This window comes from Xiphophorus maculatus, chromosome 2, assembly GCF_002775205.1.
Source record: "Xiphophorus maculatus strain JP 163 A chromosome 2, X_maculatus-5.0-male, whole genome shotgun sequence".
Classification (NCBI taxonomy): Eukaryota; Metazoa; Chordata; class Actinopteri; order Cyprinodontiformes; family Poeciliidae; genus Xiphophorus; species Xiphophorus maculatus.
In genome coordinates, this window is record NC_036444.1 from 2,642,792 (window position 1) to 2,658,894 (window position 16,103).

A 16,103-nucleotide genomic window follows, 5' to 3' on the forward strand; every position below is an offset into this window, starting at 1 on the left:
GACAAACCCGATTATAAAGGTTGCAGACTCAATGGTCTAGCCAAAGTCCAGACAGAAATTTGAGAATTTCTGTCGCAATAAGAGTAAAGCAGGATGTATAACTCACAATTTGGACTTATGGACGCCTTTTTATTGGCTTCATATGAAATCCTGAAAAAATACCTTGAAGCTCATGATTAGAATGTGACACACGGCAAAACCACAAAATCTTCCCATGTATTTTTTTTTATAGTTTCTAGAGAAAATATCATAGTACACTTGAAATAAAACAAAACTAACTTGAAAGTAGGTCTAACAAGATAAAAGCTTGTTTTAAGTAAATAATTTCTTAATATTGGTTAAAGAAAAAGTACTAGTTTCACTTAAACAAGACATTTTACTGATATAAGTGAAATAATCTACTAGTGGAACTAGAACTTTTTCAAAACAAGCTCCTATATTTAGCTAAAGTTACTTACAGGTTAGTTTTGTCTTATTTTGACTGTACAGAGAAACTTGACCAAAAATACTTTTTGTGTTTTTACAGTTGTGCTCTTTATTTGAAAGTAGTTCCGACAGGAAAAAGAGACACGGCAAATGTCACCAGGCTGGGAATCGAACCTGCATCCACTGCCACGAAGACCAAGGCCTCAATACATGGGTCGTGCCTTTCCCCTGCGCCACCACAGCACCCCGAGTGTTTGATTTTTAGACCTTTGCTGAGGTGAATCAAATAAGCTTTGCATGTAAGTACGGGCCGATTACAGATTTCCCAAAATTAAGGAAATCGGTACCAATAAATTGGTGCACTCCTAAATTATATACCATATTTTTGCACTTTATATATATATATTTCTTTTTTTTGAAAGGTGAATTTTTGCAGTGCAGTTGGGATCTCCAGAAACAATTCACATTTTGTGAATGCTCAGCTGGAGTTTCATTGTAAACCAAACTACCTGTGTTTACCTTCACCTGGATATTAGCTACACTGGAATTGTTTTTCTTTGTCTTTTTTTCTCTTGCTGTAACATATAAACCAGTGTCAACATTTCATTTCACACGTCTATACAGTTTACTGAGACCCCCTGTGAAATCACACCACCTCCTAAAGAGCAGAAGGGAGGTCCAAGTATTGACAGCTAATATTTGATTGAGGGAACCAGGCGTCCTGTGACTCCTCCGCTCCTGTCTAGGTGCGTTATCACCTGTGTTTGACGTGCACAGGTTGAGATGCTCCGCTCTTTAGACTCCACGCTGGGGCAGATATACAGCCTGACTGTGGGGGATCGTTTCTAACTGGCTTCATTTCTGACTCGGCGACACCTGCGCACGTGCAAACACTAATGTTTCCCAATAACACGCTCGCGCACGAACACCTGACTGAGCGCCGGTCGGGGGTTCAGGTGGAAGTCCGCAGGGAAGGGTCTCACAGCAGGGCTGACCTAAAAATATAAAGTGGAAAGATGTCTTTTGTTTATGAACGAGCAGAGGGAAACCAGCAGAGCTGATGTAACAGAAAATACTTTGAATCACCTGGAGAAAATCACACGAGGTTAGCTAGAAAATCACACGAGGTTAGCTAGAAAATCACACGAGGTTAGCTAGAAAATCACACGAGGTAAGCTAGAAAATCACACGAGGTTAGCTAGAAAATCACACGAGGTTAGCTAGAAAATCACACGAGGTAAGCTAGAAAATCACACGAGGTAAGCTAGAAAATCACACGAGGTTAGCTAGAAAATCACACGAGGTTAGCTAGAAAATCACACGAGGTTAGCTAGCTGCGTCTCTTTTCTTTTCCTTTACCGTGAAGTAACAATGGCAGAGATAAGTGACGATGTTTGTCCCCTAAATACACAAACTTCACTAGTCAGCCAAATAAACAAGGAGGTGAAACAAAATCAATGTTTACTTTATCCGGGTTCATCTACTTGTGGATGATGGATATGGCAAACTGATCGGCATTAGAGACTAAACATTATTTGAATAAAAATAGCATATTAGCACTTAAACTGTTATAAAAAAAATGAAATGTTGTGTTTGCATATACATATTAGAGAAATAAAAACAGCTAAAAGCTATCTCCTGTTCCCGTACAAGCTAGCATTAGCACGTTAGCACAGCTAGTTGCTCCTAAATGTTAGAAAAGTAGCAAGAGAAATAGGAGGATAAAATGCTGGAGAATGTAAAATCACAGGAATGAAAAAAAGAGTCAAAATCAATTGTTTACTTGTTCCTGTGGATATAAAATAGCAGTAGCATTTTAGCATAACTAGTTGCTACTAAAAGTTCAAAATAGTGACAGAGAACATTGCATTTTGAGAAGCAAAAAGAACAGCAGAGCTAGGATGGTAGAAAAGTTGCTACATAGACTTTTATTTTCTTCAAAAGTCTAAAAGAAACAAAAACATTTGGATTAATTTTATGGCACCAATTCACAAGAAATACTCATGAGGCATTTTGGGAAAAAAAGTTAATTCAATCCAATTGTACAGACAAATTCTGGTCAAAATACATGCATTCAAAAATGCCATTATTAAACCACATATTAATATGTATTAAACCACATATTAAGAAAATGGTTTTCTTTGCCGCAGGCCTAACTTCCTGGAACATTTCACAACCCGAGACATGGTGCTCTTCTTCTTCTGTCCGTTGGGTTGTCATAGGAACCCAACCAGATATGCAACCCAGCCATTTTCTAACTGACTGGGTTGGTTGTCTTTGTGTAGCAATGTCTCTCAAAATAACTACTAAATTAAGCGTTGCACCAGCAATACCAGTCGTGAATTTCCTAAAAACCTGATGTCAACTTACGATTAAAGACGTTACATTTTGTTTTGAAATAGGACAGCAGAAGTTTCCCACAGAAAAGCTGACTTATGATTTTATTATTGTTATTTATATAATTTGTTTTCTTCTTTTTTATTTAAAGCTTTTTAAAGCTCTAGTTGCCAACAATTAGAGCTTAATTGACCAAATTCCTGATTTATTCATCCCAACCCTCTTCCACCAAGTGATTTTTACATGTAAGTAATAAAATGTTTGTTGTTTATTCAGTGTATTGGCTGAATGAAGATGCACCTTCATGACCCCAGAGCCGTTTCGGCTACAGCGGTCAAAGTGCTCCCCCTGCTGGTCAGACAGTGACGCTGCAACCTTCCTGTTTATGTTGTCACATTAATGGGGATTTTTAACGATTTTTCAGATTTTAGTGGCGTTTTACCAGCATGATCAAATAAGGAACATATTTAAAAACTAAATTATTCTCATATTGACGTATTAAAAACGATTTATTTCATTTAATAGCTTTTAAATTAAATCTGCCTGCAGTTAAATTAAATTACTTTTTTTCTCTCCTAAGCAGAAAGATTATTTTTACAAGCTGACTTTGAGTTATTATTATATATTTTTTGACATGTTGGTGTTATCTTATCTTGGACATGACCCTGAAACTAAACCTCAGCATTTGACCGTTTTATATTCCGCTTGCAGTATTGTTACTCCTTTCTTCAAATTAATTGGTAATTTTTAATAAAGTATTTGTTTTACTTGGACTTTAAAACATCTATATATTTCAGATAGATCATAGTGGATCACATGTAACCAGGTTTCTGTTTGACTCATTTACAGATTAACTTTAGCTTTGAATGTATGGCTTAAAAATATATGGCTTAAACTAATTAATTAAAAAGAGCTAAAATATAATTAAATTAAAAATATTTTAGCTGTTTGTATTTTCTGTTCATCATTGTGATATTAGCTGGCTGGTTGTGCTTTACAATAAGTTAAATCAAATTTAAATGAATCAAATGGGAATAAGCTTTTTGTTTTAAAATTTGAATTTGACCTGTTTGTATTAAATAAAAAGTACTGCATTACGACGTTAATTGTTAATTGGTGCTTTTTAATAAATAAATCAAATTAGTCAAACTTCAGTGATTCTGAATTATTAAAATGAAACAGTTTAACAGTGATCAACTTCCATCCATCCATCCATTTTCTTACACCCTTGTCTCTAGTGGTCAGGAGGTGCTGGTGCTCATCTCCAGTGAACGTTTCACCCTGGACAGGTCGCCAGTCTGTCGCAGGGCATAATCAACTTCCAATTTGTCCCTTTTACATTGTACATTTTTAATTTTTAAAAAATTTGATTGAACTTAATTAGAATTTTTAGGTTTTGAGTGAAACAAAATGCGTCTCCAGAGTGATTTCAGCTGCTAGTTTAAAATAAGCTGAACTGGATTGATTGTATTGAATTTATTTTATGTACAAGGAAACTAACCTAAATCTGAATTTAACCCACTAAAATGTAGTGTATAGGTTTATCAATCAATCCTGAAATGGAATAAAAGCTTCTAAAGTGGCGTAAAGGGATCTTTCAGTATTAAGATATATTTGAGATGCTGCAGGATGAACATCAATGATTGTTCAAAAATCTGTCTTGTAATCCAATTTGTAAAACTGATTTTCATATTCCAAAACGGGTTCATGGGCCTGTGCAGCACAGACTTTCTTAGCTCTACTGACAGCACTGTAACAATGAAAAAGTAATAGTTGTTAAAAAAACATTTTGAAGTCTTGTTTGAGCAACAGCAGCATCAATAAAATAATCAGCGAATTACGATTAAACAGTCTGTTTCATTCCGTAACAGGTCTAATTAGCACCATAAATAAGTTAACACAAATGTTGGGTGAAAACATTAAATTAATAATGTCTAATTAGTTTAGTTTAGTTCTGTATGTCTTAATCTTGTTATTTATTCTCATCTTTAGCTAAACGGAACAGAACTAAATTGAAGCGGACACCAGCCAATGAGAGACGCAGACGGCTGAGTGACGTCAGAGGTCAGCTGACAGGTTTGTTTTGCTTGCCAGAGCTCGATAAAAACAGAGAGGCAGGAAGGAAGCGACGACATTACAGCAGCTCTGAACTCAGCCACCTGGACGACCTCCACTTTTCATAAAGCCTTCGCTTTTCTTTCTGGCATTAATTTCCCTTTTTATTTCTCTCTCTCTTTTTTTGGCTTTTATCTCGTGTTGACTCTGCTTTTTAACGCTGCCAGCTGACTTTGACGCAATATGTCTTCAGAGAAAACCTTCAAACAAAGAAGGACCTACGGTGAGTCTCTGCTTCTTTTACGACCTGCTGCTGTTTTCCGTCAGGTTTTATCTGCAGACATCTATACGTTTCAAAATGACTATCATTTCTCTGCGTGCAGCAGAGATATTTCTGACAATTGGCGTGTCTGTGTGAGCTGATTTAGGCCTCAGTGCTGCTGTGGGGTTAAATGAGGGTTTAAATATGGCATGTTGGCTGTTTGCTGCACAGCCTGGCCTCCCTTTATCTCTCTAGTGTTTACTTGAATGTGAGCAGAGGCAGGAAAACAAAGTGGTGTCGAAATGCAGAGCTGGAGAGCTGCAGGATTGGGGGGCAGAAGACAAGAATTTCCTTTGTGTGTGTCAGTTTGTTCACCAGCTTTGGTATTTATCTTGATTAGCTGTGGAGATAAACCGTGAGAAGATTACTCAAATTTCACCCTGGCTTTAGTTTCTTTAAAAGTGTTATCATTCTGTTAAGACCTGCTGATTCGGTTTGTCTAAACTTTGTTTTAACACAACAAAATCTACATAGATTTTCAAAAATGTAGCGAAAGTATTTGTAGGTTGCACAACAACCAGTCTCTACAGTTATTGTTTTTATTTGTACGTCACATTTAAAAGCAACTTGAAAGTGAAAAACTAAAATTCTTTCAAGATTCGTTGTCGTCATATTTACTTCTGCATGTTGCAATCAGACTAGTCATGATAAATTTTGTTTGATAAATTGTCCCAGTAATTATTGTGATAAATGATAATGTTGTTTTGAGGCCATTTTCAAGTAATGTATTGACATTGGCAAAAATAATGCAAGTTTTCCCTCTCAAAGACCAGCAGAGTTTTAATTTAAGAACTGGAAGATATTTTAAATACCCAAAATAAATCAAAATAAAACATAACAGCCAGAAATGATAAATAAAAACTACACGCAGTGAAAACCAGAAACAAAATGGGATTTGTCTAACTCATTTTAATTTAATGCGGGTAATTGCTTGTTGCTACATGTTGAGGTACAATACAAAAATGTAGTTCTTAGGTCCTAGATATAAAACAAAATCAAACACATAAAAGACAGAATTATTAAATAGCAAACATTATATTGAACCAGATTCAATACAGGCCAAAAAAAGTGGGATTGTTTCAGATTATTTTATGCATGTAAGAAGCAGTGGGGGATAAAAATCCAGATGTTTTGTGATGTGGGATAAAGCGTTCTGGGAGTCATTGCATACATAATAGTACAAGATAAAATTCAGTGTAAATTCAATGACTAAAACAGTCTGATTATAATGAGTGTATTTCTTTCATGCTTTCTTAGTACATTGTACTTTTCAAACGTTTAGCTGACAACTTCTAATAATCCAGATTAGTAAAGACCCAAAACAATCCCAAAAGCTAAAAAAAAAGCTCAACGGCTTAATTTTAAAGGCTAATGAAACATTTTTCAAAAAATCTACATGGCCTCCTTCATTAAAAATAAACACCAGTTCTTTGTTTTCGACATGTTGAACCTGTTGGTGTGAAAGAAAAAGATCCTGAACAGAACCTCGAGCCCTGGAAATATGTTTTCCCCGCAACGCTATTAATAACTGACCTGTGGCGAACCGTCATGTTGCTGGTCCAAAATTACTCAACTTGCGCGTGTGGGGCAGCCCAGCAAACAGAAGCGTCACGTGTGGGGAAACACGTTTCTGTGACTCGCAGCTTCATGTTCAGAACCACAGCTACTGGGTGGGGAAGAGGTCCAAACGTTCAGAACCATCTGGAGCTGAAACCAACCATTATTTGAGTAACCGATTAATCGATTAATCAGATCAAAAATAATTGGCACATTCTGCACACTTTTCAATATAACCTCTTAAGTGTTTTTTATACCATAGAAATAAATTTAAAATATGCTGATTTACATAAATGTTAAACATTTTATTCCCTACAAAGACACGACAGCTTTCCTTTAGTGAACGCCTGATCATTTGTAGCAACATTAATATGTGAAAAGATCAGTTTTTCCTGTTTTCTTTTGAAGAGTCTTTTGTATACTCTGTTAATGATTAATTGATTACTAAATTAGCGATTAATCACAATCGTTTCAGCCCTGATAAAGTCACTCTGGTTAGTTCTTTTTCTTGCCCGTCTGGAAAACTTTCAAATGGATGCATCTGTCTTGTTAGAAGCAATCCTTTTTTTTTTAGTACTTTTCCAGGGGGTCTTTTGTGGGATCTAGTGTCCCTTATATGAAAGTAGGCTGACAGGAAAGGGGGAAGAAGAGGGGGGGAAGACATGCGGCAAATATTGCCGGGTCCGGGAATCGAACCCGTGACAGCCATGTCGAGGACTCAAGGCCTCCAAACACGCTATCCCCTACGCCCCGAAGCAATCCTTTCTACGTTTATTCTACGAAATAAATATTTGCTGACTAATTCTCATAATTCCTCACGATTAATCCGATTAATCGTTTCATCCCTAGAACCGTCGCTGGTTGTTGACCTGTTACTGTGACTCAACCCTTCGGATGTATTTGACGTTGCGAGTTAAAGCTGCTGGTTTGATGGTTTAGCAGCTGTGATGAGCTGATGAGGAACCTCTGAGCCGACTCATTCCCAGGTTGTGAAACACAACAGAAGCACGTGAGAAAAGCCATGAAAACGTCTCCAGGGCGAATGCTTCCCACTCTGGGTTTGTTTGTCCTCTTTTGTTTGAACGCTGCTGACTCAGAGGCTTCGCAGGTCATGAGAGACTGACTCTGTTCTCAACTGAAACCTGATCACCGATTGGCGTTTTTACATTCCCTCTGTGTTGGCGTGAAAACGGCCTGAAGGAAGTGGCCGTTCAGTCACACTCTGACCGCAGTCAGTCGTCTTGAGTAAACATTTTGTTTGGAGACGGTCACAAGACCGAAGCAGCAAATTGAGACGGCACAACTTAATGTTGCAAACCGTTTCTGATTTCATTTGCCCACCTGATTGGTTTGATTCAGTCAAAGTTCAGCTGTTTATCAGCCTCATACAGTTTATCAGCCTGTATGTAAATTTCTACCTCGTCGTGAATGAAAAAACTAATTTCCTGGTTCTGGACCTTTAAAATTGGTCTAACTTGATGTATTTTGACGAAACAGAAATAAAATGCACCAATCAGTACCGACCTGCTGATTCTAGCTTCTTTAAAAAGGCTTGAAAGTCTCACAGTTTGTTTTGCTGTCTGTTAAACATCTCAGCTGCTACAACATTTCTGCAGTGTTGGCAGAATATTGTTTACTATTTATTGTGAAAAATCTATTATGATAACATTTCCTGTTGTTGTTGTTACCATAAATGTCAGTTGATGTTAAAAAAAAAATTTCATTTTCTTTCTGCACCGATTTTTCCACAAGAGCATTGATGAATATCAGTAAATTACAAAATATGATTAAATGAAGTCTGTGTTTGGTGATTTAAATCACATTTCTTAAAGTAAGTAGCTGCCTGAACAAACTTACCTCGAATAGAAATGATTTTAAAAAGCTGTCTTCATGTTTGTGGTCTTACAGTCACAGCAAAACAATTGCCTAAAAAACATGTGGTAAATAGTTATACAATGCTACCACAAAAATATCGTGGTAAAATATCGGCCATCAAATATTTTGTATGTCGTGCATCAATAATGCAAAGATTGCAATTCAGTAACATCTCTGTTATTGATAGTATAACGTTAAGTGTAACGTTATAGAGTAACTTTAATTTGTTTTTCTTGTTCAAACTGGATTCATTCAGATCTTGTTGGTTCAATTAAACGCCATTAAAGCGTAATAAAATAGATTTGGTCGTCCGTAAGTCATCCCTTCCAGGTACAGCAGAAAGACTAAAGTCTCAGAATGAATTGAGAAAATGTGGTTTCATCTTTACCGTCTTAAAAAACAAAAAGGATTCACAACAAAACTGTAAAGAGCCCCAAAAAGGGCAGAATCAATTGTTAAACAACGATTAATCATTTCTCCTTTCCCTTTTGGTTGCTCTAATTTGATTTTTAATTCAGATTTCTGTTTAAATATTTAGTTTTTTTACTTTCAAACAAAAGCAGATTTTAAAGTTCCAGAGTTTGGGTGCAGGGCTGCAACTAACGATTATTTTAGTTATTATCCGCTTATTTTTGGTTATTCTGACAATTAATCAATTAATCTTCTAAAAAATGTTGGCACATTCTGTGGATTTTTCACTTAATCGCTTAATCTTATTTTATACAATATAATGAAAATATAATAAAGGATGCAAGTAAACAAATGGTTCAAGAAAACAAATATTTTAATGCCTAAAATGTAATAACAGCACTCCTATGTGAATATTGGATTATTTGTAGCAAAGGATGCATCTGCAGCTGAAAATGTCCTAATAAAATCAACATGTTCAGGCTGATCTGCTGATTATTTTCGGAATTAACTGATTCAATAATTGGATAGAAAAATCTTCTTAAAAGGTGCTAACTGTTTTTATCTTAAATGCTAAATGTATATGTCTTTGGTTCAGTTTTGGCTAAATTTCTGCTCTGAGTAAGTTGTTCTTTTAGAAAATGACCTTTTTTGAGTTTGTATCAGTTAATGATTAAGTGATTTCTAAATTAGTTGATTATTTCAATGATCAATTAATCACGATTAATCGCTTCAGCCTTAATAAAGTTCTTCTAGTGAGTAGTTCTGCCAGCGGTTCCCTCCTGTCTCCAATGGGAGACATCCATCCATCTTGCAGGAGGCAGTCCTCCTGCCTGCAGAGTTTTTCTGCTGAGAAATAAATGTTTGCTCTCTTATTCCCATAAACGTGTCAGCTCTCAGTCTCTCTGCAGAGCTCTGCCTCCTGTCGCCATGTTGGCACCAGTTTAAATACTGGATTTGCAAACATCAACAGCAACCCTTGCAGTACAGCCTGTCCATATGAGGGGAGTTTTTTTTATTTTATTTAAATTGTAGCGTAAACCTGTTGAACCACAATTGCCTGTATGTTGTAACCAAATCCATTATGATGCAGAACAACTTTATTCAAATTACAGTGTTTGGATTTTCCCTCTTCCTCTCTTCTAACGGCTCGTTCTGATGCTTCTTTCCTGTTTTCTCTCCCAACAGAGCAGCGAGTAGAAGATGTCAGACTGATCCAGGACCAGCACCCCAACAAGGTTCCTGTGAGTTCAGCTGCCAAACGTAAAACTGAAACTAGTGTCTGGGTTTTTTTTTTCTTTCTTTTTAAAACGCTCACAGGAAGACGAGACGCTTCCTGCAGCAAAAACTTCACCGACCGCACACTTCCTGGGCGATCACCTTTGTTCTCCTCTGTCTGTCTGACAGGTTTCTGCTTTTCTTCTCCTTTATTTCTGAGCTTCCAGAAACTGCTGCCGATCAAAATAAATCAAAGTGGTAGTTTATTTTAGGGCTGAAACAAATAATTATAATTAATTAACTATTGACATAACCATCAACAAATCTGGTAATCTATTAATTGTTAACTCAAAAAAGGGCCATTTAATGAAAGAACAACACAGTCAGAGCAGTAATTAAGCCAAAACTGTACAAAAATGTATACATTTGGCATTTAATATTAAAAAACTCTTTGTTAGTAAATATGTTTTTTCTCCTAGTGACATTTTTAGCTTCACCCACTTTGAATTCTGCAAAACAAATCTTGTATTTAGAAACTTTTGCTTCCCAACTGTCAATTAGTTCATTCATAAACTAATCATAGATCACCTACATTCTGTACAAAGACAAGCAGTAAGGGTGAAAAGTATTTTTTAAATTTAAGATTCATCCTTTGCTACAAAAGGAGTGCATCTTAAGAAACATAAAGTTTTATCAAAAAAGGTATTGGATTGTTTGCATCTATTAATGTATTTCTAATCTCCCTTTTTCTTATGATTAATCGATTAGTCGGCAGAATAATCTATAGATTAATTGATAACTAGAATAATCTTTAGTTTCACCTAAACGTTATTTGTTAAGTCGTCTGTGAGGTCGATTCTTGCGAAGCCACTAGAAAGCAGAAGCTCACTTTGTGTTCAGCGACTCGTCGTATCATCAGCAGATAGAGTATCAGCTCTGCTGTCCATCTGCTGCCGGCGGCGGCGCACCCCGCCCCTCCATCTCTGCTTTCTCTGCTTCCTGTTTGGTCCTGTGGTTAGAACCTGCCGGGTCACATCGTGCGGCCAGAGCGAAGGCAGATGTGCTGCGTCACTGTAATGAAACACCATGAAGACGAGGCGACGTCTCGCGTTCCAGACAAACCCTGAGCTAAACTTGGATTAATTCAGAGTTTAAAAATAAAAATCCTCTCTCACAACGAGATCAAGCTGGACTTCTCTCCATTCAGGCTAATTCTTGCTTTTGCGTTCTGGTCACTTTTCTAAAATATTGACACTTGCTGAAGTTTTCCACATTTTGTCACGGCGCAACCAACCAAACAAACAAAAGCAACGACTTTAGAGAAGCAACTGAAGATAAATCGCAATACTCAGAAAAATTGAGTTTGCAGGTTAAAATGTTGATGACAAGGCAGTTTGAAAATGTTTGCTTCGTTACACTGTCAGCTACTTTTCTTTAGCGTTAGCTTCTGCTAGTTTTTGTGTTTATTGGTCTAGCATTAGCTTCTGCAATTAAAAAAAATGTTTTTAGAGGTTTAACATTAGCTTACTTTTTATGTGTTTAGCATTAGCTTCTGCTAATCTTTTATGTGTATGGTAGTTTAAAGTTAGCTTCTGCTAATTGTTTTATGTGTATGGTAGTTTAAAGTTAGCTTCTGCTAATTGTTTTATGTGTATGCTAGTTTAAAATTAGCTTCTGCTAATTGTTTTATGTGTATGCTAGTTTAAAGTTAGCTTCTGCTAATTATTTTATGTATTTAGCAGTTTAGAATTACCTTCTGCAATTTTTTAATACTTTTAACAGTTTAATACTAGCTTATGTAAATGTTTTGCGTTTATGTTTTTAGCATTAGCGGAGCTAAGATTCTTCTTGCATTTGGATTAGTGGTTAGTGAAGCTAATGTTTGGGTAAGCTGTATTCGCAACTGACAATAACTACTGCCCACTTTTATGGCAAACAGCCATTACTCCATTACTACCACGGTGGCCATTTTGAAAAATGTTCACCAGAAAAAGGAAACGCAAGATAAAGAAAATGCATCTGATTTTTAAGGTTCATTTTTAAGGCTATGATTTGACAACAGACACATTCATCTAATTGCCCGTTTTAGTGCAAGATTTATTTCCAAACATGGCAGCCATTTTGAATTTTTTATTTTTATTTCTATGTTCCAAATATGCACAATTTAACACAAAAGTATTAATATGTGATAAATAATGGCAAATTTAGTTGAAAATTTTATTTTTTCAAGAATTTTTCAGTTATTCTTTTTTTTTTTTAATTGTAACTTTGTGCCAAGTTAGTTTTTTGTATCTGCATGTTAAATAATTATCTGCTGCATTAATAGAGACTGCTGGGTCAGAGGGTTAGATGTTCACACAGCTTCTGCATTTCAGCAAAATGAAAACAGAAAACATCTTCTGGCTTCTGATTTTAAATGTTTTAGTAGAAATAAGTTGATTATTTACAGAACTGCAGCCTCATTCCTTTGGTTTCTGCTCCAACTCAGATTTATTTGAAGTGTTCTGGTTGTTTCTGGCCCACTGGGTCTGACTGCAGGTTAACTGCTGGAGAATCCAGAATGAATGTGATTGTTTCCCATTTTCTGCTCCTGCAGGTCATCATTGAGCGATATATAGGAGAAAAGCAGCTGCCCATCCTGGATAAAACCAAGTTCCTGGTACCGGACCATGTCAACATGAGCGAACTCATCAAGATCATCAGGTACAAACTCAATATTTAATCAGCACTTCTTGCTTTAGTCCTTTCTGTTTTCACCTTTTATCCAATTCTTTTGGATCGTATAGTGGTCAGTACTCTTGCGTTGTGGCCGCAGCAACCCCGGTTCGAATCCGGGTCACGGCACCAAATTGTTGTGGGAAAACTATTTTACCAAGCACTGTTCAGGTGAAATCACTCAATCAGGTTTATTCATATATTGTGCACAATACAGAGAGCTTGTAGGACAATCAATGATGAAGCAGGTCTGGATGAAAAGCTCTGTTGAATTTAGGGCCTGAAATGCTTTAAAGTTCCCAAACCTGTATGTTGATTGTCAGTGTCTCTAATGAGTCTTTCATGATGGAGCTGCATAATTTAGCTTAAAACTGTGAAGTGGAAAGAAAAAGATTCTTGGCATTTTTCACAAAGAAAAGTCTGAAGTATTGTATTTTGAAAAGGTTTAAAGAGGAAAACATATTTCAAAATTCCTTTTAAATATTTCTAAAGTTGCGTCACAAAGTCAGTGAAACGATCACCACGAAATACTTTGGCAGTGTGAGGTTTATCAATTAACCATCCAAAAATGCTTTACCTTTTTTTTTTTTTTAGTGGCAGAATCCTAAAACAGCTGAAAATAGGCAGAACTGAGAGACTGAACTCTCATTTTCCAGGAATGATTTAGTGAGAAAAAATGTAATGAACATGTTTTATGTAGACTGTGGACCGGTTCAGGGAAGCACACCTTTACAATATCAGCAGTAACTTCAACACATCCAGGTAAATATGAAAGGTTTGATGCAAAAGTCGACATGTTGTTGATGGTTCCTTAAATCAGAGAACGATAAAGAGAAGAAAAATAAATGGAAACAAAAGAAGGAAAGATGAGAAAAAAGGGTTTGACGCTGTATGCTGATGAAACTTTCCTTTTTCTTATCGTTTTTCTGCTCTGTCATGTCTCTGTCTGCCCACCAGGAGGCGCCTCCAGCTGAACTCCAACCAGGCCTTCTTCCTGCTGGTCAACGGCCACAGCATGGTGTCCGTGTCGGCGCCCATCTCTGAAGTGTACGAGCGCCAGAAGGACCAGGACGGCTTCCTGTACATGGTGTACGCCTCCCAGGAGACGTTCGGCAGCCACAGCTGGGGCCCCTGGGGGCCCTCGCCTCCTGTGCTGTAGCTGGATTTATGACCATGTGTTTCTACGAGTTTCAGGTAGTGAGGTCACATCTCTATGGATCCATTTATATAAATATATACATAAACCGTTATTAAGCCCAGCTTTATGGTTGGAGGTTCAATAGGAAGCGGCTCCTGAGTTCTCCTGTTGTTTTCATGCAGGATTTTATTCAAAGTTTGTGAATTCTTTTTTTTTTCTTTTTGAAACTCTGGAGTAGATGCTTATGCTTCCTCATTCCCATCATGTTCCCATTTTTATTCCCGTCTCTTCCTTCCTCTCCCCGTAACGTCTCAGAGCAGACCGCTGTTTGTGTAAAATAAATGGAAATTTAAGCGATAGTGTGCAGCTTTCTTAGAAGTGTCACCAAGTCGAGTTGTGGACCCACTACAAGGAGCTGATGATGATGATGTTGCCTGTGAGGAAGGGCGGGGATGTCTTTGTCTTCTTCTTCCCTCGTTTCATTTCTTTGTTAAAAACTCCCAGAAGTTCGGAGCGCTGCGATCGTGGGAATCAAACGCCTCCCTGTTGGGTTTGTTTGAAAGGGCTGAACTTGCTCCTCCTCCTCCTCATCTTCATCATAACATGTTGAGGTTTAGCTGCTTTATACTGAAGTGTTATTATTTTTGGGGTTTGTTTTATTTAATGTGATTTTATTCCATGGTTTTGTAAAGGTGTCCTGTTACACAGGGGCGGCGGATTTGTCAAAACGTCGCATCCAGCAATATCTCACAGCATCCTTTATGTATTTATGTTGGTATTTTGTAAACAATAAAGAGATGCAAAATATTATTGTGTTTAGTTTCTGGGAGTAAAAACAGCCTTAAAGATCTGGTTTGTTTTAAAGATCTGCAGTTGAAACCAAAAACTTACTTTTTCTCTGTCTGAAGTTGAATTAAACCAAACGTCTCTAGACTTAAGTTAGAATCACCAAAGTTAGTTTATTTGATAAAAGCAGGAAAATTTAGTGAGAGGAATTAATTTTATATATATTTTTACAACTTTCATTAAATTAATAAAACTACTTGGATTTCAATTCAGTGTTTCCAAGGTCTGGAAAGTGCTTGGTTTCTGTGTAAAGTCCTTGAAAGTCATTGATATTTAAACTGCAGTTTCTTAATGAAGAACAATCTAAAGTTTGACTAAAAGCTAAAATTTGGAAAATGCTAACAGTTAAAACAAGATATTTAAAGACAAATTTTTTTTCACTGAAGTTAAATCAGACTAAACTTCTTTTAGGTCAAAATTACAAAAATTATTTCTGTTTTGCTAAATGGAAGAAAACTTGGCAAGATTTCTTTTGTTTTAGATTTTTTTTGCAAACATTTAAATTGATAAAATTAAAATTGATATTTTATTTTTATTTTGTATAATATGGAACTAAACATATTTTAGTTTGTCAGAAATTATCCTGTTGATTTCTGAGATTAATCAGGAATTAATCTCAGAAATTTGTCTGTGAAACCTCAGAGATTTTTAGATTAATCTCAGATATTTTCTAGAAGAAATATGGAAAATGTTTGACTTTTGGAAACTTTCTAAGTTTCAAAAGTTGAAAATATTTTACTTTTGAAACTTAAAAGTCCCAAGTTTTCTTTCTAAAAAATTTTAGATTTTTCTGTGGAAATTTACTCCTCTAGTTTTTCTATCTACGCTTAATACAAGATATCAAACAAATGTTACATAATAGTGAATTAAAATAACTTCTTTCGTTCTTTTGTATTGTTTTTATCTCTAAAATGTGGCTCTGAAAAAGTTGGATTATGATCACAGATGCATAAAAGAGGAATGCATCTGGATGAAGAATCTCGTCGAATGTGAAACTAGAGGCAGTTAATCAAAGTTTTAACTGTAGGGATGTGAATAATGAAGGCACTAAATTCTTTATATTACAATGTTAATAAAGAAATAAAGACATAATGAGCCTTAAATCTGAAGAAAAACCATCAAACAGACAATATAAAACCTGAACTCCAGACAAACTGCTGAAACATTTGCAAACAAAACATTTTAAAAAGTAACATCAGACGCTGC

The 16,103-nt window shown here is 36.1% G+C and overlaps 1 protein-coding gene across 1 annotated transcript; it reads left to right on the forward strand.

The window, feature by feature from the left end:
* Positions 1-4,846: 4,846 nt before the first annotated feature.
* LOC102225513 (microtubule-associated proteins 1A/1B light chain 3B) lies at positions 4,847-14,859 on the forward strand. Its single transcript, XM_005795773.2, has 4 exons — positions 4,847-5,101; positions 10,169-10,224; positions 12,795-12,901; positions 13,871-14,859. Exons 1-4 carry the CDS (start codon positions 5,062-5,064, stop codon positions 14,070-14,072), a joined length of 405 nt encoding a protein of 134 aa, XP_005795830.1. The 5' UTR covers positions 4,847-5,061; the 3' UTR covers positions 14,073-14,859.
* The last annotated feature ends 1,244 nt before the right edge of the window (positions 14,860-16,103 follow it).